The sequence below is a fragment of the Drosophila biarmipes genome, chromosome 3L, assembly GCF_025231255.1.
Source record: "Drosophila biarmipes strain raj3 chromosome 3L, RU_DBia_V1.1, whole genome shotgun sequence".
NCBI classification, from domain to species: domain Eukaryota; kingdom Metazoa; phylum Arthropoda; class Insecta; order Diptera; family Drosophilidae; genus Drosophila; species Drosophila biarmipes.
This window is the reverse complement of record NC_066613.1, coordinates 22,465,012-22,488,713: the sequence shown is the minus strand read 5'-3', so window position 1 is coordinate 22,488,713 and position 23,702 is coordinate 22,465,012. Positions and strand designations below refer to the sequence as shown.

Genomic DNA, 23,702 nt, shown 5'->3' with positions numbered 1-23,702 from the left:
ACGTTAACCGAATTAAATTCACATCTCCCCGGGCAAAAGTGCCAAGAGTACAACGTAAAATTAACATAATTTACTTCACTCTTTTACGACCTCACTGGTTAAGTCAAGAATAATTTGTTTGTCAACAAAGGGCCAAATTCAATTACAGTCGCCCGACGACAAAGCCTCTTTCGAACTTGAGCCACAAAAGCCAAGCGAACACAATGGGCTTAGGATATATATTTCCCCTCTATCATATGTGAGTGGCTGGGAAAAATGTGGAAAAACGAGTGGAAAAAGCAGTAGTCTAGCCCGGGTTATAATGCTGCAAAAGCGGGTTATGTGTGTATGGCATGTAACTTTTTAATTTGATTTGCTCTTGGCCCACACACTCTTTTTCACAGCTTTTTAATTTCTTACTTTTCTCCTTTTAATTACGCAAGGGAAAAGTTTTTCCACATCTGCCGCCGCCCTTGGAAAATTCATATCTGCACTTTGATAACTTGATCAAAGTTTCCGAGTTGGTTTCACTTCACTAGCAGATTGATTGCAATTAATTTATGCATGTGCCCTGTGCCATTGCATTTGCCACATAGGAAAATGAAATCAAAAACTTTGTGGTTTAAAAAATGCTTTTGAATTGAAGACGAAAATTTGAAACAAATGCTTTTTAACAAAAGCAAGAGTTAAAAACTAAATTAATATGTAGAAGTCATATTCAAACAAATGTATTTTGTGGATTAAACGTGTTTTGAGGTAGACACTTTTATCACCCGCTATTTGAGAAAAATTCCTATTTATAGAAACACAACTTTTTAAAAATGTTTAGAAGTTATCCTAGTGTATTTAAAACTTTTATAGAAAGTATAAATTCCTTCTGCCTATTGCTGGTCCGGTTCACTCTTCAGACGTCATCCCTCTTTGGAAGATTCTTTAAGAAGACTTCGGTCCTCGGTCGAATCCCAAACTGGCTGAATCGCAGGGCCCAGGAAAGATTGGTGTTGTTCGCAACTTCTAGGGTTGGCTGAAGGCGCCTCAAGTTTTCCCGGCTTTTATCCTGACGAACCAATTGACTGGCCACGGAATTGCGTATACGATTGGCTATGAGTGGCATAGCTAACAAAAGATTTCGATACATTTTGGTTACTCAAAATTTGTTTTTTTTTTTTGTGTCGGAAGAATCTCGGAATCTGGATTTTGGATCTTTTGATGTGTTTCGTGCTAAAACTTGATATCAACTGAAATATCAGAGTTAGGGACCTGGCTTCTGTAACGAAGTTTGTGTTTTGAGATTTCTATGATAGCCTGATGCTCTAAAAGTGTTCAATAAAATTGATAAAAAAAATGTTTTAATAAAAAGTAAATACTTAAATAATATTCCTAAAAACATTTCTTCTTTTTTTTAAGCGTCTCTTTAATAAAAAAAAAGGTAACACTACATTTTCCCTGTGTATTTCTGCATATGAAAAGGCAAAGTGTCAACTTGCATCCGGTTGACTGCTTTTGACGTTGGCCAAACTTAGTTTGCTGCCAATAAATCAAATTCTCAATCACATCAAGCTGAGAGCATCGAGCCAATTTTTACTTTGCCACTTCCCAGCCCCACGCCCACTTATCCGCCTCCTCATCCGCCCCCATCCACCCCGCCCATCTGAAGGCCATTAATCAATCAAATAGAGAGACAGAGAGAAGCCAAAACTGAAAACCGATATGGGCCACAGATGGATTTCACAGCCATGCATGCATTTGACATAGCTTAAAGGTTTCGGTTAATATCCGAGTTAATTAAAGTGCTCTCACTAAACCTCAACTAGTTGCCATCCAAATCGAGATACCATCGGGGACCTTGCTTGTGGCTAACCAGGGGAAACATCTGGCCAAACTTGCCGGAAAACTCAAACCCAAAAGCCATCAAACGTTGCCAAGTCAGACGTTCGAGTTCGCATTGCCAGTGGCAATAATCGCAATTTAATATTCATGACAGTCAATGTATTCTCACAGTCAATGTATTTGGGAACATTTCGCCACGAGTTGCAACTGTCGATGGAGCTGCAGAAAGTCCTCCGCTCACTTCAACATGAGTCATTTTTTATTCACTTTTCTTTTATCTCCCAGGCGCCAAAACTAAGGTCGCGAGAAACTTTTGGCGATGAAACTGTGGAGATACTTAATTCATTTAATAGATTTTAACACAAAATAATTTTTGTGGGATGTAGGCGCCTTTTTATTTTATGGAATTTTTTTCTATGAAATATTTGCCATAAATTCTTTTCAAAATCAGTTGGCAAAAAAATTTTAGTGATTCTTTCTATAATTTAGTTTTAATAATTATAGTCATAAATTTTGCGTCGCCTGTGCAGGATCTCCAGCTAGTGTTTGCTCCGATGTCGTACATTCAATAAGCAACGAACCCAATTTACCCAGTCCCCCGCTTTTTCCCCAGAGTCGACTGGGAGCTACAAAGCCGACACCCTTTGCTCATCTGTTATTTATCATACTGGGCCATATCCTTGCTCTCTCCGGGTCCTTTTCCTGCCCGGGGAAGCCCACTACGCGAGCTCCTTCCTCTGGCTCCTTTCACTTCCTCTGGGGCCTTTTGTGTGTTCGTTGGTGTTTTGTGAGCAGAGAGAGTGGCATTCCTTTGGCTTTACATATTTTTTTCTCGAGCACTTCCGCTTGCTTCCTTCAGCTTCTGGTCCTTCGACTAAGGCCAGTAGTTTTGCCAGCTGATTTTCTTTTAGCGATAAGCGAGGCGGGCCACATAGTTTTCCCCATGTCCTGCTACTCTGTTCTTTCTACACAAGAAAACAAATTGTGTTAAATATTTAAAAACAAAAACCATAAAATAATCAGTGAGTTAGAACTTAATGATTTTTTCATTCATTCTTTTATTTACCATGTTAATTTACACGTAAATTTATGAATCCATGCCATCAGTGCGTATACTTAATATTTTCTCGGTGTACTTCGAGCAATTTTCGCTTCCACTTTGTTGCAATTCTTTCCTTCGCTTTTTCCAGCCCCTGGCTAAATTTATGACTACTGACGATTCAGAGATCTGCGAATTAGTTTTGTTTTCCCCCTGTTTTCCCGCCCCCGGGCATTATCAACGCATCAGCTGCTTATGCTGATTGGCGAATTAATAACAGGCCTGTTGCCAAACTGATTTCGGCGCCATATGCCCGGGAGGAAATGGGAAATAGTTCGCCGGGATTCCACTGGTTTATCAATTCGTAAGTTTATGCCTTTTGAATTTATCATCGAAGTGGAAGGAATATTTCCTTTTGCTCGGACGATAAGTTGGGTGAAATCTCTGTGGAAATTTGCCTTCAACTTAATATTCGGTTGGGGTCTATTGTTTGCATACTTTGTGATAGATATTTAGGTCAAACGCACAGGCAAATGATAAATGATTCCGAGAAGAAGTTACCCTATTGTTCAGAGGGCTCCATCTTCATCCATTTCCACCCGAAATGTGGGCCATAAACAATTTGGCTTATTGGCATAATGGCCCCTGGAAAAAGATAAACTAGAAAAGGTTCGCAGCATAATGAGCAAACATCTGGCCTAGAATCAACATTTGCGCTGGCCCCTGAATAATTGCATAATTAATAATGAAAATTAAATGCAAATTTTGGCCAAGAAGATGACCGTTTTGTCAGTGGTGTGGGCGACCTGGCAAATCTCTTTTTGCATAATTGAAGCCGCTCTCGGGGATGTTCCATTTTATGGCAGTTGGCAAAAATGTCGCATTCGTTTCCGCCGGATGCAGCGCTGCTCCTGGCCGGACTTTTCCTCGGTCCAAGGAACAGACAGGAAGCCGTCGCACAAAAAGTTTCCAGTCATCCCCGCATGCTAAATTTGACAGGGAAAACTTGCCCCCCTTCTCGGTGGCCAAATTGAAAATGGCCACTCACTTCAGGACCAACAATGGACCATAAATTTGACTAGTTAAGGTCTGAAAATGCGAAGAACATAATCCACTGGAGATCCCCATGCTTGCATAATTTTCTTATATTTCAGTAGTTATCTCTTTGCTCATATTTTACAAATTTTACATTTTTTCGCTATAAAATATTGAGCTAAAAGTTAAGATTCGATGATGTGATGTATTGTGATTCCATGATTTAATGATTCGATGATTTCGATATTTGATAGTTCGATGGTTTCATGCTTCGATTAATTTATGATTTGATGATTCGATAATTAGTGATGATGGGGAAAGCTCTAGTTATCAATATAAATACGTCAAAGTGTTGTTAAAAATGATTAAAACTTAACTCGTATAAGCAATACAAGAAACACGCAGGAACTTCTAAGCTTTTATTATAAGTAAGAGTTATCTCCTTTTCTTACTAGCTCATTTTATTTTTCCTCAGTTTTCCATTGGCTTCATTTTGGCGATGTGACGTACTCAGAACTTTTGTTCGCATTTTCCATTACATTTTCGCGCCGCATTGCTGTTGTTGCTGCCGCTGTCGTTGTGAAAATTAGCCGCATTTCAGCGTAAACAGAAACGTGAATTACCCCGAGGGAGATTTCCCTAATGTTTTTTACCATGCTGGGGTCGTTGTTTTTCTCGCCGTTGCCGCTGTGTTATGACACTTCAAAGTTGCGCCTTTCAGCCAGCCAGAATTTTCCACCACCTCTGGTTATCTATGGTCGGCCAGAGGAAAAGTCGTTAGCTTGATGTGCCTCATTATGTGACAGGGGCAAAAAATATATACTTTTTCGCAGGACACCCTGCACACCAGCTCGTTTCCTTTTGTTCCCGATGATCCAATTAAAATTTTGCGCCTGCGGCCAGCTGACATTGTCTAAAATTTGTTGCCAAATATTGTGTCTCTTCTAGGCGGGCAGAAATATGAAACCAAATCTCTGCCCACAGAAAACAATAATTTGATTTCGTATCTTTGCTGGCTTTGTGTTATACCTCCTCGCCTCCAAGGATATGCAAATATTTGTTTAGAAGCTGGAGAAACAAAAATTAGACGATGGGTAGACCAAAAATGGTTATTCTTTGAATTCCCATGTTTAAAATTGCAAGTCCTCGGGGGAACAAAGGAAATTCATTTATGGCAGGCATTTAAGCAGAAGATATTGTTTAACTGAGGATGCAAATGAAAGCCAATTAAGTGTGGATTTTATTTACGATTGCTTTAATAGAGAAAATATGTCACATTTTTAGTGAAAAGGTTAAAATTTCAAGAATTGACTGTGTTGTCAATTTAAATCCTTTAAACTTTACTGAAATTCTCTTTGTTTTTTCTCCAGAAATAAGTCAATTAGTCTGCGTAATCTCAGGAATTTACCATTTTGCACAAATTAATTCAATTAAATTTGAAATGAAAGGCAAATGTCTGTGCAATTTAAAGACATATTTTTTGCAGGTCCGCGGAAATTCCGTTCTCCTTTTTAAGTCCTTTTCTGCGATCCTCCGTTTTCCTCTTGAGCGAGGGAAAAACGAAATATTCATAGCATATCCACTTAATCCAGCTAAAAATTTTCTTCATCAGTTCTCCTCTGCTGTTTTTCTCGCTTTTCTTTCTCTAATGATGGACCGCCGCAGCTGCAGCCCAACTCAATTAAAAAGGAATTTCGAGTGGATTTTCCTATAATTTTCTATTCATTATTCGCTGCGGTCTCGCAAACGATCGATTGCGGTTAAGAGTTTGTTGACTTTGCGATTTACGGCCAGCAAAAAATGAAAACATTTTTTTAACTTAATCATATGCAAACTTATGCATTGGATGTATCAGATGCCGGTATGTAAATGTAGAGTTGCTTGTTATTCCTACTCATGTTTGCCAAATTGTCATCACTTATGTCCTTATTTCTTTCTTTTGCTGGGCGTCCATGTAAATGGATATTTGCATATTTTCAAGGATTCCAAACTTGAAAGCACGCACACAGTCACATGAAATCCCTGAGTTTACCAGTGTATTTATGTGTTGCGTTCCCCAAAAATATTTGTCACAGAACGCAGCTCGGACATTTTTAAGACGCTTTTTACACAGAATTGTGACATGTGTTGGTCCTCTGGCCCTGGTCCGCACCTTTCATCCCCCGAATTTCCATCCTTAGTTGTCCTTAAAACTTGTGTTGTCCCCATTTCCCTTGCTGCCGTCTGCTGTCCACCTTTTTTGGCATGTTTGACCAACCGCATGTTGTTTGCAGTACGTTGGCTAAAAAGGTTTCTAGTAAAACATGTATTCAAGCTATCAGAGTTTATACATAATGGAACTTAAATTTTACAGTTTAAAGTTATGGGTTCTGAAAATAGAAGAAAAAATATATATAAAACATGCTAGTCCTTTAGAAGTGTTTTTCATTAAATACAAAAGCTTTGCAAGTAATCAATAAATTCAATCCTTTCAGAGGAGGAAAAGGTTCGAACCTCGCTAGCGTAACAGTCAATTCAAATAATTAAGGTTGCCTTTGTGGCACAACAATGTAATCAGGGAAAGTATTTTTCATTACTTTCAACAAAACATTTTGCAAATTAAAAAACAAATGTATTGAGCTGCAAATAAAAATGATAAAATGTTGCAGGGTGAAATCAAATATTATAATGTTATGAGCCAAAGCAAAATGAATTTTTTATGAGCACAGAACCACTCACAAAACCGACCTTATTTACCTTCATTTTTTATTCTAAGCTCACAACGGCGCTAAAAAGTATGCTACGAAAACCCTTTACAGTCATTGTCAATCCTTTGACATCCTGGACAATATAAATCACCAAGCGAATGGTGTCAGTGCAACAATCCACCGAACAAAGACTAATTGCTGCACTGCCACGCCCCCTCACCGCCGCCCTTTGAATGCAGTTTTCCATCTCAATCAACGCAAAAAAAAAGGAAAACTGGGAAAGCTGGGAAAACGGAAGAGACCGTTAATTGTTTCAATGTCAGGCAGCAGAGCACAGCAATTAATTGAAGGTCAAGCAATTGACATGAAAACAACACCAGCAACAACTGGCTGCAGGCAACAAACGATTTATGCGCCAAGCGATAAACCTCAAAAACCAACAAAAATACCAACCACACCGGCGAACCTGTAGTAACAACTACAACAAACAAGTTCGTAAAAATAAAAAGGGGGAAAAATGGGGAAAAGGTTTTTATACCCTTTTTAAAGGATGTTAGGAAATTTTTATAACTTCTTTTTATAATTTTTATTAAGTAACAGTTTTCAAAAAACCTATTAGGATATTCCAGTGTTCCAAAAAAAAAGACTTTTGGTATTTTTCAGTGTTCAAAAATGACAATTAACTAATTTGGTATTTTTTCGAAAAAATATTCAAATGTGCTTATTAGGCTAACACATATAAATAAAAAAAACTATATTTATTATTATTATTATTATTTTATTATTATTTTTAAAGAAAATTGTTTGCTTGAATTTTTATTCTGTTTATAATTTCAAAATAAAAAAAAAATTTTATTATATACTTATTCTGATATTATAAACAATCTTTTTAGGGTATTTCGTATTGTATTAAAGTGGTTCGACATTTTTATGTTTCAATCCTGCGCAGCAATTTGTAAATGTAAACAAAGCTAACGATAAAGCAAAGCAGAGACCCGCAGAGCGATTTTTCCTGGGCTAAAAGAGAGTGGAAAACTGTTATACGGTCTCTCAGCCTCAGAGGAAAACCGCTTTCCCTCGATTTAGTTCGCCCGCAGACCTCGTCGGTGTGAGTAAGTGCAACCGGAAAAGACCCACCCACTTATTCGCGAAAATACCGCCACTCTCTCAATTATAATGGTAAGACAAACCGAAGCGATTCTCGGCTTACCAACGCGTTTAATTTGATGCGCAAACAAATGTTTTTAATGGCAAAAGTTTGAGAACATAACAAAAAAAAACCGCTCGTGCTTTTCCTCTGCGTAAATATTTGCGGCTAAATTAGCAAAAAATTCCATAGCCAGGTGCCAAGAATTTTCCATGCAAATTACTTTAGTTTCCCCATTTTCCTTATTCTCCCTACATTTCCAAATTAAAGTACCTCCTCCGAGATAATTTTATTTTATTTTATTTCTTTTGTTGGTTTGCTTTTCGATTTCCTCGTTTTGTGCCAGAGATAAACAACCGGAAAAAAATCCGAAAAACAAACCTCGCACAGAACCAATCAGCTGCAAATCCCATGGGTGAATACCTCCCCCTAATCAAGAAACGGAAAAATCAAACCAAAAACAATCAAGAACCAGAGGAAACCTGCAGCATCAGCTGCGTTAAAATAAAAGATTCATTTCGTTTATAGCCAAATGTGAAGCCAGCAAAAAGACATGGAAAAATGTCACAAGTTTTATTGGGAATATTTTCGGAAAATAGATGGTAATTCTGTTGGCCAGGGTATAGAATGTTTGATTGTGTATCATGGAGATAATACCATTTATGGCAGAATATCCTGTATATTTTTTTCTTTATTATCATATTTGTTCCAATAAAAAAAACGTACTGCATTTTTAAATTGATAGCTTCTTTTGAAATTTTATGCTAAATTATCATTCAATGCTTATGTCAAGGCCAAGTATTTCGATTTAGAATACAGGTCCCCAAGCAACTCTTGTATCATTATTGCTGTCATAAAATGTCAACGATTTTCCCCAATTTCCATATTAAATTTCCCTTTTTTCCTATTCAATTTCACACATGCCATAGAACACACATTTTCCCGCATTAAATCACTCATAAAACTCCGAATGGGGACCCCCAAAAAGCGAGCTACCATTTTTCACTTCAATGCCAAAGGTTGAGCAAATATTAAGACGAGCAACAATTTCTCAGCTTCAGAGGGTCGGAATTGTCCTAAAGTGAGTAAAGTTGCTTGGCAGGGGTCTCGCTCCTTTGGGGTGACTCGGTTTCTTGTCAAATGGCACAGCGGGTTCACCCTAAACACGAGTGTTAGCCAACTTCTACAGCATTTTCCACCCATCTCCCCATGGTTTTCAAACAATTTTGCTGCGTAAATTTACGAGCACCGCAGTCGCCATATTAAAAAGCATAAAACAAACAACCCAACCACAGTATAAAAGAAAAACAAAACATGAACTTGTTGCCAAAAATGCTTCTGTGAATCGGTACAGTAGTTACCGACTTGTTAGGTCTTGTAAAAATATTAATTTTGCGCTGTAATTACTGTTGATTTAAGCAAATGTGTTTACTTTATGAACTATACATTAGAACAAATATCGGTAGTAATTGGTAGTAATACCATTTAATTCTTGTTGATTCATGACAGACTCGTTATTTGTTTGTGTCCAATTAAATGCGACCACAAACATTACAGAGAAATTAAAGTAGATTAATTGCATTTTAAATTTATTACAGGGAGAGGTGAACACTATTATTAAAGTAAATTTAAAAAATATTTTAATTACAATTTTCTGTGAATCAAGTACTGTATTTATTCCTTGGAAATGCAGATGCAAGTTGGTGGTTTTCCTCTCCTTAAAGTCACGTTGCATGCAATGAGTGGGCGAAATTTATGGATATATTTTACGCGTGACAGCGAAACGTTTTGTTTTTCCTCGATGCGTTGCCTTGGGTTATTCGCTCGAGAGTTTCCCAGCAGAACAAGCAGAGAAAAGCGAAACGGAACAGTGCTGAGCAAACAAAACAAACAGCACAATGCAAACAACCAAAGTTTTTCTTCGTGCGCATAAAGTAAAAAATATATAAAAAAGCATAAAAACGAAAAGAAACGCAGCGAAACAAACAAACAAATAAATAAAGCCACCCAGACGAAGGCAGCCAGTCAAAAGTTCATCAGAAAAGCAAAAATGTACTTGCAACTTTGCCACCGAAGGCGAAATCCTTCAAAGTTTCCAAGTTTCATTTGCAGCAAACCAATGAAATGAATTTCTGGGCCATTTAGGGCTTCGACCAACAAAGTTCACGGGGTTCGGGCCAAAACTGCAATTTTAAATTGACAATAAGGGCGGCCACTAAAAAGTGTTTAAGGAATAAATGGGAAGAACCATAACCGCATAAGTCACATAACTTTTCAATAAAAATATATAAATATTTATTTTGTTTACTATAAAAATAAATAAAGTATAAAGTGTATACACATTTTTGTTTTCTTTCTTAAGCGAATAACATTCAACAAAATTTCAACGCTTCAATATAGGTAGAAAAAATCCACTTGCAAATTCCCTGGCCAACAATTTCACTTGGAATTCAGTGCGATAAGCAAACCATGACTGTAAAACACCATCCGCAAACACCTTCAATTTGTTAAACCCCTGCAAATCACATTCACTTTCCCACACTCTCGGGGAAAAGCCATGTCGAGCTTGTTGTGCAGGAAAATAAAGGAAAAGTCGGGGCAAATGTTTATATTATACACAAATGCACCGTGCAACATTGTCTGCTTCGAATGGCCATTAGAAGTGCATTTCCCTTCACAGGTCGGGAAAAGATGTGGAAAAAGGTGCTCGGAAAAGCCACCTTAATGGCCATTGAAAGCGACTGACGGAAGCTTGTACTGCTGTGTCGATTTATAAGCATTCTAAAGATTTTATGCAAAATTGCAAAGCAAAATGTTTTTAAAAATCATAATCAATTTTGTGCAAGTATATGTTCGTCCCTAGCATTTGTAAATTATGGAATATAAATCAAGGATGAAAAGTATTAAACAAAAATTTAATTATTTATCTTTTGATTTTCGCTTAAACTCACTCGCAAGAATACTTTTCAGAGGGGATATCAGGGCTATCGGGGTTATCGATTGCAATATCTCGATAGACGCAGGGTTGCTTCTCTTGCTTCTTGGGTGTCCTTTTTTTCCAATCGTTTTTTCTGCACATCCTGTTAACCGAATGCCCTTTTCATTCATTTACGCAAAACACACAGATACACACCGAGTTAACTGCATTTTACATTTGCTAACAACATTGCTACCTCATATCCTCCCTGAACTTTCTTTCCCACTCTCTCTTCGGGTGAAATGGTAAACGGAAATTGTGCATATTTCACTTACCATCAACGCTGAAATGGCAAATGGCGCACTCGAGTTGTCAGCGGAAAGGCGGGGAAAGTGGGTAAAATCAGGTATCTGGAGGAATCCAAGACAGTGTAAAATTCAATTAAATTGAAGATTGAATACCCTTAATGGATGAAGACTTTTTTAAAGGATAAAAAAATGTATATTCCTCAACTTTAATAACTGCCTGTTAAATGAACCCAAAATTTATTTGTTTAACTTACTGGCTTGTAAATAAATTTATGCTTAACACTTAAAACTTAAAAGAAAGGTCTATATTAATTTCCTATAAATCAGTATACAATCTATTTTAAAATTTACCGGTTGTACTAAAATAAATTTTTAAAATGTGATTTTCGAAATCTCTTAAAATGTTCGCATACCTTCCCGGAAAAGGTGGAAAATGAAAGTGCACAAACTGTCTGCAAATATTTGTGAAATCAAATGACAGCCAGGGGGTCCTGGAGACCCAATCGCATTCAATGTGTGTGTGAGTGTTTTGTGTGGATGTTCCTGGCTTATAAAATGTTAACTGTAAATAAATTATTAGCCAACTGGCGCTTCGATGGGGAGTCCTGAAAAGGCGGGCGATAATGGGTGGGGTGTTGGCAGCTACTTCCGCCTGTGCCTCGGTACAGTGAAGCCCATGTCCGAGCGGCTGTGTGTGCAAAATGTTTGCCAACAAGCAGCGAGTAACGAGACTATTACCACTGGGATTGCATTTCCTTCCATTTTTCCCCTGGGGTCCAAGTCAGATGCAACTTTGAATAGCTTTACACACTAGCACACTTTCACAATCGCAAATGTGTGCCAACAGACGCATACAGTGGGCACTCAGTAAGGGAATTTGTCGTTCTAATTAAAAAATAAATTTGGAATTTTTTAAAAATGCAGCCTACACAATATTATTTTTATTAAAATATTGATACATTTATTTTTTGCGGCTTCATTTGAAATTTGAAATAATTTGGCATTTCAAAAAAATGGTTAAAATAACTGATTTAAAAAAAAAAAATTACAAATAATTTAATATTAATAAATAATAATAATATTAATATTAATAAATAATAATAATATTAATATTAATAAAACATAATTAAGAAACAATTTTTGATTTTTCTACAAAGAAAATATCGAAGTATATAAAATTTATCTGTTCTTTAACATCTGGTGTTCACTGTTCTGTACACACATTGATAAGCAAAAACTATAGCACACATTGCAGGCGGCAATGCCTCTGCTTCTTCTTCGCTGTGTGGGCGGCTGGAGGCTCAAAAGGGCGTGGCAGGGCGGCATGTCTGCGTAGACAACGTGTTAAGCTCCAGTGGTTCGCCACTGCAAATGGGACACATTAGCAATGTAGCATGTTCGGTGGCGGAATGCCTGGGTATGGGGCGCAGGAAAGACGAGCTGGGGAGGTGGAAAAGTGGCGAAGTGAAAGGGCGCACCCCCACCCCACGAGGCATGTGCCAAATGTGTCAGCTGCAGTTTAAAGCTGTAATAAGATACAAATATAATATTTTATAATTTTCAATTTAAATTTATCCTGTTTAAAATAAAATAATAAAATAATAAATAAATAAAAAAAAAATTATTTTTAATATGAATAAAAAAATACAAAATAAGGGTAATTTTTTCTCAACAAACCATTGGAAAAAGTAGAAATATCCTCGCAGGTGAGGTAAAAATACTCTTCCTTTTCTGAATTGCTTATTTTTATAGCTTCCTATAATGGCCAATATCGTTTTGGGAATTCTTTCTGGTATTCTGCTTTTGTTCACAACTGCCAATTAATTTTTATTGAGTTATATTCTTCAATTGAAATGCAAACTATGTGAAAACTGTAAACAAATTAAAAAATGGAGTAAATTAATAGATTCTGAAATCAAATAACAGAAACAAAGAATAAATTGTCCATCAAAAAGATTACCAAGGAGTTATATGCAGTATTATTTATATAATTGACTAAGCTGGTTAGGTGGTAATTATTTTGTAGTTAGGAAAAGATTCACTTGTCTGCAACCGATGGATATTTGATTTTAAAATGTAGCACTAAGTAAATAGCAATTAAAACGCTTAAAAAATACTCACACCTTTTTCTATCTTTTTTCAGGTACTCAAAGATAAGCAAGAGATGAGGCCGAATCAAAATCCCTTAATAAACTGAAGAATCAAGAGGTCAGCCCCGCCCACACAATTTTCGCCCACTTGGGACTTACCGCTGGGAAATCACGTCGGCATTTTGTAGTGGCGACACGTTCCACTGGCCACAATTAGAGCAACAACAAATAAAGCAAGAAAAGCCACAAGAAAACGCAAAAATAACTCCACTTCCATACAAAAATTCTCAGAAAATCCCGACGAGAATTAAATTAGGTGCTAAAATAGGCGAAAGCCTTAAAAAAACTGACAAATGTCAAGTCACAAATAATACAATAAAGAGTCTATTGTGATACGTGATATTCGTGATAAAAATAAAGAACAGCAAAAATATATCTACAAAAATAAAACACTTTAAAAACAGAACTGAAATTACAACAAATGTCTGCGTCGGCAGTTGAAGTCAATGGAAGTGGTCCGCCAGTGGAATTTCACATGAGAGAGGTAAGATATTAATTAAAAAATAATATTTTTTAAATATATGTTTGGTATTTTTAAGCCAAAAAAAATTTGTATTGTATATCAATGTGTTAAAAAATTTTATTACAATTTGTAAACTATTTGAACAGTTTATGTGGGTATGGATTTTTATTTGTATCTTAGTATAAAATATATAAAAGATACTTTTAAACCGAAATCTTTTTGTTCGCTTTGTTCTCAGCAAAGCAACATCAAATGCAAGAAACCGTTACATTTTTAGTCTGTCTCGCTCGCACTTGATCACATACCTGACTTCGCGCAGACTGCTTGGCGCTCCTTCTGCGACAGCTACTCTATCAGTGCTGTAAGAACTGCGGTTTTATAGCTAGAACTGATTACTTGCTTTTACTTTAGAATTTTCATGAAGTATTATTTATTGCTAACATATTGAAAGGTTTTTGCAACAAAAAACTATGAGATGGATTATTCATTTATTAGGCTTTTAATAATTAAACTAGAATTGGTATTTACACAAGAATAATTTCTTGAAAATCAGTATTTCTATTAAATGCTATTTATAACTTTCTTAACTATATTCTTAGCCAGTTTTCAAAGTTGCCATCACTGATGCACATATGATCTCTCTCTTCTTATCGTACCTTATCTTTGATCCTCTCTTTCTTGCCTCTGCCGACTCCATTTTTTATTTTCCTTTTTACAGTTTTCCAAACTTGAAACTCCCTTTTAATTTTCTGAGCGTCGCGAACAGTTGATTTTAATCGCTTTTATTTGGATTTATTTTATTTGTTATTCTTGCTGATTATATAGCATTTATGTGTGAGAATCAGTGATTATTTCGAGTGTTTTTAAAACAAAAATCAGATACGAGAAAATGGAGAAGAATTGGCCTTTAGAAGTTGAAACTCAGTGTGGCGGCGTTTTCGGCATTTCCATAACGGGAAATTGGGGTATTTTCTATCGCTGCTGTCAATTGAACGGTGAATTGAACGACGAGTGGAGCAACCTGAACGAGGATATTTGGGTTCGTTTTTATTTAATTATATTTATTTTTTGTTTAAATAATTTTCGCGCTTCCTTTTTTGCTTGTGTGAGAGAGCTTTTTATACCTGTTGCGTTGTTGAAAAGCTTTTAAGCTTCAGTGAGTTTGTCTTTTAGACGCCAGATGTCGGTTTCTGTTTTAGCCCAAGCTTGAATTAAGCTACTCAAAGCAACCGGCTAGGTGGCGCCACTGGTTAAAAGGATACGGATAAAAGTTTACGAAACTATAATAACAGCGAATTGAATAGCTTTCGCTGCGGATAAGGGCGAATTCGATTTAAACAAATTAAATAGATTTTAATATCCTTAAGATACAGCGACTTAACGATTTTTTATACCGTGGATGAAAAAAAACATATCAAAAATGTCGTATAAATCTTAGAAAGTTATGACTTAAAATATAAGAATTTCTTCAAAATTTGTTAGTGAAATTTTTCAAAAATTGCTGAAAATTTTTAATCGAATTTTTGGGAATGAGAAACCTAAACTATATAATACTCCCTTGTATTTTAATTTTACTTCTGATTTGTTGGCAAAAAAATCCAAAAAATTAAATTGATTTCAGTAGCCTGCTCTATATCTTTTATTAAGAATTTAAAAAAAATTAAATTTGGTGAAGTGGTGTAATTTTAGAGCGGGAAGCGTTACCTGGCCTAAAGCCGAACCCCGATCCCAGCTAATTTGGTTAGTGACTGTTGGCAATTCACTCAGACAGTCGTCCCTTTCACGGCTCCACGGACTAGGCCAACTTTTATTGACTTCCGCCGCAGTTCGCAGCCATCGCAAAGTGCAAACTTCTGTCGGCTCCCAGGACCTCTTGCCCCGCCCCCTCGCCCCGCCGCCCCTTCTTTGGATGGCCAACACAATCACAAACAGAAGGGCGGGGAGGAAAGCTGTGCATGAGCGAAAAGGAGTAGTAGACAGCGGCTGGCCAAAAGCAAACATCGAAAATCAACATCAGCCACCGCCACCACCAACAGCAACAACAATAGCAACAGCCGCTAAAATCACACATCCACACTGAAAAAAAATGGAGTTAGGCCTTCAGTGTTAATATAAAAATATAGTAAAGATTACTACAACCATTTTTCTTAACAACAATAAATATTGGATCAGACAAATCATGGGCTGTTCCAAAGTTTAAGTTGGAATAAATTCTTCTTGATATCATAAAACACAATTTTGTCTAAAAACATTTCTTAGGTCCTAAAAAAAATTGTCTCCTGCTTTAAGGGTTTCGTATAAATAATTGGCTTGTTTCTTTAAATATTATATATTTTTGAAACAAAACAAAATTAAAGATTTAATTTTAATATTGAGAAGAAAACGTTCTCAAAACTTAATTTCTTGTAGTAAAAAATATAGTTATCCTAAACGAATATATTCGGTAGTTTCTTGTGTTCAGTTATTGAATAAATATTAATTTGCCATAGGGGTTGACTTTATTTTAGTTAAATTTATAAATTTTGAAGGCAATACTTCAATTTCTCCCAGTGCAGCCCCACTAACTCTTTTGCACTCACTCACGAAATGGAATTTTCGGCTCTGCAAAATGAAAAAGTGAATTTAGTTCGCCATTAATGGGCCAACTTTTGAGCTAATGCCGCGAACTGAAACTGCCAACCAAACCCCCAACACCAACAAGAAGAGCCCAAAAAAGATACAACAATTTCGTGTCTAATTGGATAAGCAGCCAGGCCACAAACAACAACTAGTTTCTAAAAGGCCAACAACACAGAGATTCCGGAAAATGCCCTGTGTGTCCAAAATTCAATTAGCTTCAGCTGCATTTCACACTTTTTTGTTGCTGCTCGGTTTTTCAGCCCCCCCTTTTTGCGGCCGTGGGCGTGGCAGGGCATTGATTATGCGCTTTGCAGATAAAGTTTCTTTTTTGCGGCCATAAACTGCTTAATTTTGACAAATTGTTGCTGTGCTGATCCTCATTAAGAAGTTTGTTATAATTAGCTCATATTGCAGAGGCTGATTCAAAGGGAAAATATGGAAAATATAATAAAGTCTAGAAATAAAATGAGACGGAAAAAACTAAAATAGAAAGGGAAGTTTGCAATTCACACCATAAATATTTTTTGTTATAAATATTGTATTAGTTTTTCGGGGAAAAAAATTAGTTCTTATAAAAAATAAAAGAAAAATGTTTTTTAGGTAATGATGATGACGATGATGATAGTGATTTTACTAGGAATTTTAGATGAAAATAACAACAGTCATTGTTTTTTTTTTTAAATTTTAGGTCTTTTATTACACAAATTTGAGAACATATTATTCTCGATATAAAAAGTTAATCTTGATCTTTGTTTTCTTCAGTTACCCTTTTTTTCTTTGGTAAACCTTTAAAAAGGTAGATATCTTTCGGGGAACTAAAATATTTATTTTTAGTTAAAAAAAGGAAAAACCGTACTTTCTGAAATCAAGAAGAAACTTTTCTTACTTTATTTTTTGAGAACCCTTTTTTGCAATTGTATAAATTTTGTTTTAAAGTTTGTGGATACTATTCGCTGAAAAATAAAATAAAATCTTTGCATCATTTCAAAGCTAAAATTATATGATTTGCATAAAGTCTGTCTTAAAGCTTAAAGATACTATTCTTTAAAAAACGAAATCTTTGTAGTACTCTTGTGGAATCTGAAAACTGAAGATTTAATTTCTAAGTCTAAACTCAAACCAAAGAAATATAGCTTTAATAAAATATTAAAAGGGAATATCTAATGAATGAATGAAAAAAAAAACTAGTTATTTTAAGAACTTTTTATTCACTTTAAAAATGGCAAAAATAAGGGCTTCTTCTCTGACGGCCAACTTGCTTTTGGGCCATCTTGCATAAGAGCCCCATTTCAATTGACTCCATTTGGGCCTTCCGTTGGCTCCTGGCCAAAATGTCAGTTCCAATTCGCTCATCAGGCTTTTTATTTCGTGTGTGTTGTTACTGATTTCAAAATCAAACCGACAGTTTGCCATTTGTTTTTTGTATAAAATACTGCGGAAATTATCATGGCAAAAAGGGGATACAAGTGGATACAAGAAGCGGAGAGATTTCTTGGAGCGAATTGTGAGAAAACATATAGCTGATTTTATTTTTTTGTTGGCTTGCAGCAAGAGGCAATCAAGATTTACTTGGGGAAAACGAAGAGGAAAATGAGGGGGGAAATGAGGGGAAAATTGGGTGGAAAAGTGGGGGCTAGACTACACGATACACAGCCTCTCAAATGGAGGCAGACATGCATGGCGGCATTTCCGGTTGCTTGGCACCATTAGTGCAACTGCCACGCCCCCTGCAAGGACCGCCTTTACGCCCTTTTTCGCTCAGTTCTTTAGTTTTCGTTTTTTTTTTGCCTTTTTTGGCTTTTTGCTTTCTGTTGAGATAAGCAGTTTTGCCATTTGTCCGTGCAAGTTTTTCGAAAAGCTTTCCCTTAGAAGTAAAAACTTGTTTTTTTCGCCAAAGAAGCGGGAGCGGCGGGCGGAAGTGGGAGGGCATTTGACATGTGTTTGCTGCAGCAGCAACCCATTTTTCGCCCTTGTGGCTAAAAAGAACCTGCCAAGTTTTTCGGCGTCTCTAAGCTTCTGCCGGCCAAAAGTATATTCATTATTTTGTTTTCATTTTCTGCGGCTGCGGCTGCCCGAGAGCGAAGTTTGCAATTGAATTTTATTGTATCTCCTTGGAATTTAGTCAAAAATAATACGGCTCTTTCAAATAGATTTTTTGTGCGCGAGTGCCAAAACCAGTTGGAAAATAAAGTGGAAAACCCATTATGGGAGGCCTCTTAGTGGCTGCGGCTATGGTGGTCTTTGCCTATTTTATATCCCCATCGATCGAATTGGGCTTCACGTTTATGCATCTATTTTTATAGCCCTTACCTGGGGAGTTAGCAGATAGTTTGGGCACCCGCAGTTTTTTTTTCCCCATGTACAGTATTTTCCAAGAAAAACCCACATCTTTTTCTAGAATTATTACGCAAATCAGCAATGAGGCAAAGCCGAATGCGACCGCAGCTAAATAACCACACATAGGGCAAACCAAATGAATGGAAATGAGTGAAAAGATGTGGGAGTCCACCAGGAGAGTTCGAGGAATGGACCTCAAACCAGGACCTAGAAAATGCTTTTATCATTCCCCGAATGCTGCATACATTTTGGCTTTATTATACACAGAAAAAAAATACTATTACATAGCTAAAATGGTGTTTTTTTTATACAAAAAATTGTACATATACTCCTTTTTTAGTTCGAAAAATACTGATATTCCTCAAACTTTATATAAACCTTCTCTTTTAAAAAGTTTTACCTGGTTTCATTTATTTTTGATTTTTTCTAGTGCACCTCCTGCCCCATTTTATCCCCAATTTTCCCTGCCCCCACATATGTCTGGGTTGCTCTTTGCTAATGGCCTGATGACGCGTCATCGCCGTCCCATGGGCGGCCTTTCTGTCTGAGAGTCGCTCGCAAATTATAATTGAGTGCATGGTGAGCGCATTGAACTGTGGGGCCAGTGGGTCCCATCACTCCTCGACCCCTAACTAAATTCAACATCGAAATACCCCTTATTTGAAACAAGAATTATAAAAATGTACCACTTATTGGTCAAGTAAACAACCTTAACCTGAGGTTAACAACTTTTTTACAGCTTGCTGAACAGGGCGGTAATATTATGTTAAGTTAACAAAAAGAGGTGCAGCTATGACAAACATTTTATTATGAATTTTTTACAACACTTTTTAAGCCCTAAAATGTAAAAAACTTTTTAACCAAAGATTAAACCTCATGTTAAACGACAAACGCTCCAGTTTGAGTTTTAATAAAGGGTTCATTAGAATAGTTGGTTCCAGGAAGGGTATCACAGATGCTCCCCTAGCGCTTAAGTTTTATTTCCCATTTTCATGTGGCAAAAATCTAAAGAGTCGAGGGAATTCCATGCTAACCTCCAGTTAGAGATTAGAAATGCTCTGAATGGGGAAGCTGCTTCTGTTTCTTACTCCTGTTTTTTTCTCCTCTGCCACTTGAGACGCTCACAGGTCTCCCTGCCATTTGGGCCATAAATTTGAGCGCCACATTTAGCCATTTTAATGAATGGTTTTTTTAATGCAATGGTTTTTCGCTCGTTAGGAGGAAAGAGCGAGCGGAAACGGCGAAACAGCAACATTCTGGCTGCTTTAATTTATTGACTAATTTAGGAGGCTGGCGCGGTAAGAGCCCCCAAGAAGCCAGTAATAGATACTTTTAGCCCCTGCTAAATGGGTAAACGGCTCTTGGCTTTTTAATTAGACGCTGTGTGTTCTTTTTGGCAAGCGAATTTAATTTAATTAATGCAGATTTGATGGTAGCACTCAAGGTCATTTGGGAGGGGGTTTTGCTCGGCTGAGATAAATAACCTTATAAAGTCCCAATTAATTGGAGCGGGCAGAAAGGCTTTCTAATTTTCGCTCCAAGTGAACGAACACATGTGTTTATGGCTGCCCCCCGAAAAAACAGACTAACCCTTTTCAGACCCTCTTCACTTCACACCCCCATTTTTGAGCCATTTAAATTTCTGTTAAACACTTGTAGAATCTACTTTGAACAGTGCTGCCAAGTTTGAAAAATTAAACGTAGATTTTTGATTTACTTGGGAAAATTTAAAAATTTTGTAGTATGAAAATAAATTTGAATTTATTAATTTAATTTACAAAAGTTATTGTTGATTTTTTTAATATAATAAATATTTTAATTTATTTAAGGTAATAAATAAAATGTTGTCCCTATAAATAATTATAATTTTTGGTTGCCCTAAAAAATATCCTAAATAATTAAAAAAAATATTCAAAGCATCAACACAATGAATGGCCCCAAAAAGTATGCTTTCTATTTTGTTTGTACATATTTTATTGGCTGCGTGCGAGATGTTATCTGCTTTCCACGCCATTGCTGATTTTCCCAGCCCGCCCCCTGCAGTTTTCCCACCCCCCCTCCAATGGGCACCTTTTGTCATCGTTTGCGCCTGCTGCGCGTCCTTCGCGTTCTGGCGCGATAACAGGCATCATAAATCCTTTGCTCCTTGTAAATGGCACCCCAGCAGCTGCCACGCCCCCGCCTACGCCCCTGGATTGGGGTGGGTGTGTTTATGGGGGGATCTAGGTGTAGACTGAAACAGAAACAGCTTCTGTTTCGCTTTTGGCCATCGTTTGTTATTGTTTGCGGTTAGTTGGCCGCATTTCCCCCCTTTCCCTCTTTACATATATCAAACTCGGAGGCAGGTCAACGCCGGGGGGAATAGGAGAGGGGGAGGGGGTGGGAAATACGAGTGAGGCATTTTCCTTTAGTTTTCCCCAAGTCGCGCTTGGCTGCAGATTGAGGGGATGTGGAAACTCTAGGCATTAACAGAGAACAAGCTTAGGGATTTTAAAGGTATTTTAAGCCCTCTGAAAGTTGCTTTATGAGGTTAAAGTAATCTCAGGATTAATATAATACAATTCAATTTTATAAAATATAAATAACTTATTTTTATTCAAATATTTTATCCCTTAAAAGTACTATAAAATAAATATTTTAGTTCCTCTTTGTTTGCTACACTCTGTAATAGGGTTCTTAAATCGAACTCATTAATATTATAAAGTGGTTATTCCTTAAATATATCTCTTGTATAGTATTTACATTTTTTAACTTCCATTTTTTCTTGATATATTATTGCAAAGCTACTTTAGTATTTGCGTCGCGCACACATTTTCCTTTGATTGAATCATTTTTCATCGCATTTCCATTAAGCATATTAAAAGTGATTTATCCAATCCTCTTTTTTGTCCCCACTGTTACCTTTCCACATTTAAGATACTTTCATAACTTATCTTTCATACTTTGGCCCCGTCTCCAATTTTCCTCAACTCGTCTGCATTCAATTTTTGCGATGCTTTGCCCGCCTCAAGCAGCTTAGCCGAAAAAACGTGGAAAAGCGCGGAAAAGGTGGTGCTGGTGGTGGAAAACCAGGCGCACGTTGCTCATCTTTAGCGGCCACCGTTTTTCAGAGTGTTGGCGACAATTTGCCGGCCAAAAGGGATTTAAAAGTTGCCACCGTGGGGACTTTTGCATTTATGCGGGCGGCGGGCGGAAAATCCAGGGGCAGGATGGGAGGGTTTCCCATCATGTGCAGCTTTTTGGTGCGGGTGCAGTGCGAACATTTTCTCACTTTCTATGACTGACTATCTCGTTCGGTCAGCCCGCACCTTTCTCTTTCACCCTGTTTGGGAATTTTGCATTTCAAATCCGCCAGGCCCCTTTTCCCCCTGCGCTTTTCCCTGCTTTCCACTTTCCAACTGTCGCCTCCTGCTGTTGTCCGTCGCCTTAATAAGCCTCCTCGACAGCCACGCCTACAATTTGTTAGCCCAGCTAGTGCTGCACTGGGGAAAAAGTATTCCTGTTTCAGAAATCATATAGCTTTATAAAACATCTGATATAATCGCATTGATATTATCAAAAAATGTTTTTCCTTATGAAAATATTTTTTAATTTATTTTGACTTTGATCTGAAATGATTCATCTGATCATATCATATTATATCAAGAGCAAAGTTTTTATTATTTGTTATGTAATTGAGTCCCATATGAAATCTTATACAACTTTATAAAATACCTTAACTCATTTAGGATTTTCAAAGATTTATGTATAATGTATCTCCTTAATATAAACGCTTTTAAGGTTTCAAAGTTCGATTATTTATACAATTTTCGGGGAACTTTTCTCTCTGTGCAGTTTCACTGGAACCGTTCCCGTCTCCCAATCTTTCCCAGCTACATGCAGCTAATGCAATCCCGACAAGCGTTGTCCTGGACAACCGAAAATGAGGCTTGACACTTTTGATTTGGTTTTACTGGCCCACTCGACTGTCATCCGTCCCCCGCCTGGCCGAACCCCTTGGTAGCAGGAATTTCACCCTGTCCAACTTGACTCATGCCGCATTTTTGATTTGTCGGACTCGGACGTTGTTTGTTGAGCCTATATGACGGTCACATATTCGGGAGGAAAAGCGGAAAAGGGGGAAAAACTGACGGAACTGAGACAATGCCAGAAGGCGACTTTTTGATGGTCAAAAGCGGGTTGGGAGTTTAAAGAGGGCCATAAAGCCCTGGGATGCAGTTAAGCTGGCTGGATTTGGCTTTAATAGTTTCCTGCTTTTTATACATTTTTATTGAGTCTTTAATTCTGGAAATAATGCCGGAAAATAAATTTAATATAATTGATCTTGTTTTCAAAAATATGTATTTTAAAATAGGCTTAATATTGGGATTAACATAAATCATTTTGGGGGGTTTTCTATAGAACTTTTTGTGTATGTATGTTAATTACGTTCGTTAGCTTTAGTTATATATTTATATAATCATGATTTTACCTTACTGCCTGTTTTTTTTAATATATAAAACACGAACAAATATTTATTTTCCAAAAGCTGTTATTAAAATTTAAAATTGTTCCAACATTTCGATACACTTATCGATAACAGAATGTTAGGTAACAGAGCAGAAGTGGCAGCCCCGCAGCAGCAACGCAACTATGAGCAATACCCTAAAGGGAGAGCAAAGAAGAGAGCAAAGTGTTCAAGGCGGCGGTTTTTACGGTTTTTTGTTAATATAAATGTTTGCTTACGCTGCTATGTTTATTAACCCTTAAATTAACTAACAGCGGCTCTAAAAATGCGCAAACGCCTAGTTTGAGTTCAAAAATATCCAGTTGAAACGCCAGAGGGCGCCTCTCGCAACTGGCAACGCAACTGTGAGCAATCCCCTAACGCGAGCGCGGCGAAAAGAGTGCGAGGCGGCGCCGAAAAAACGGTTATCGCAGTTGCGTTCTCTCGCTCTTCGCAACAAGTCGTGGGTGTCGGATTAGCGGAAAATCGCATTTCCCAGTGGAAACTCGGCACGCTTGAAAGTGAAAACAAAACGCACACACGCATCCAGCAAATACAAAGTAGCCAAAATCAAAATAACAGTGAATGCGGGGGAGGGCTGGGCGGAATCGCGGAAAGCAGAAAAACTCGTGTTTATTTTTGAAACGCCAAAAGTGCAGTGCCGAAATAAGCCAAAAGCGGAGGAAACGAGAAAAACGCGCAGAG

At 37.1% G+C, this 23,702-nt stretch overlaps 1 protein-coding gene across 20 annotated transcripts in view; it reads left to right on the top strand.

Annotated features, from left to right (window-relative positions):
- The window catches only part of LOC108034786 (polyglutamine-repeat protein pqn-41), a 120,031-nt gene that overhangs the window by 14,083 nt on the left and 82,246 nt on the right, over positions 1-23,702 (top strand). For 18 of the 20 annotated variants that reach the window (XR_001768736.2, XR_001768738.3, XM_017109747.2 and 15 more), the window contains exon 2: positions 13,086-13,576. Coding sequence is in view for 16 of the 20 variants with exons in the window: in XM_017109747.2 (XP_016965236.1) it covers positions 13,514-13,576 (63 nt within the window). In the remaining 4 variants the exon portion in view is untranslated. Of the gene's footprint in view, positions 1-13,085; positions 13,577-23,435; positions 23,558-23,702 lie in introns of those variants that run through there. The other 2 variants (XM_017109761.3, XM_017109749.3) reach the window with 1 other exon arrangement.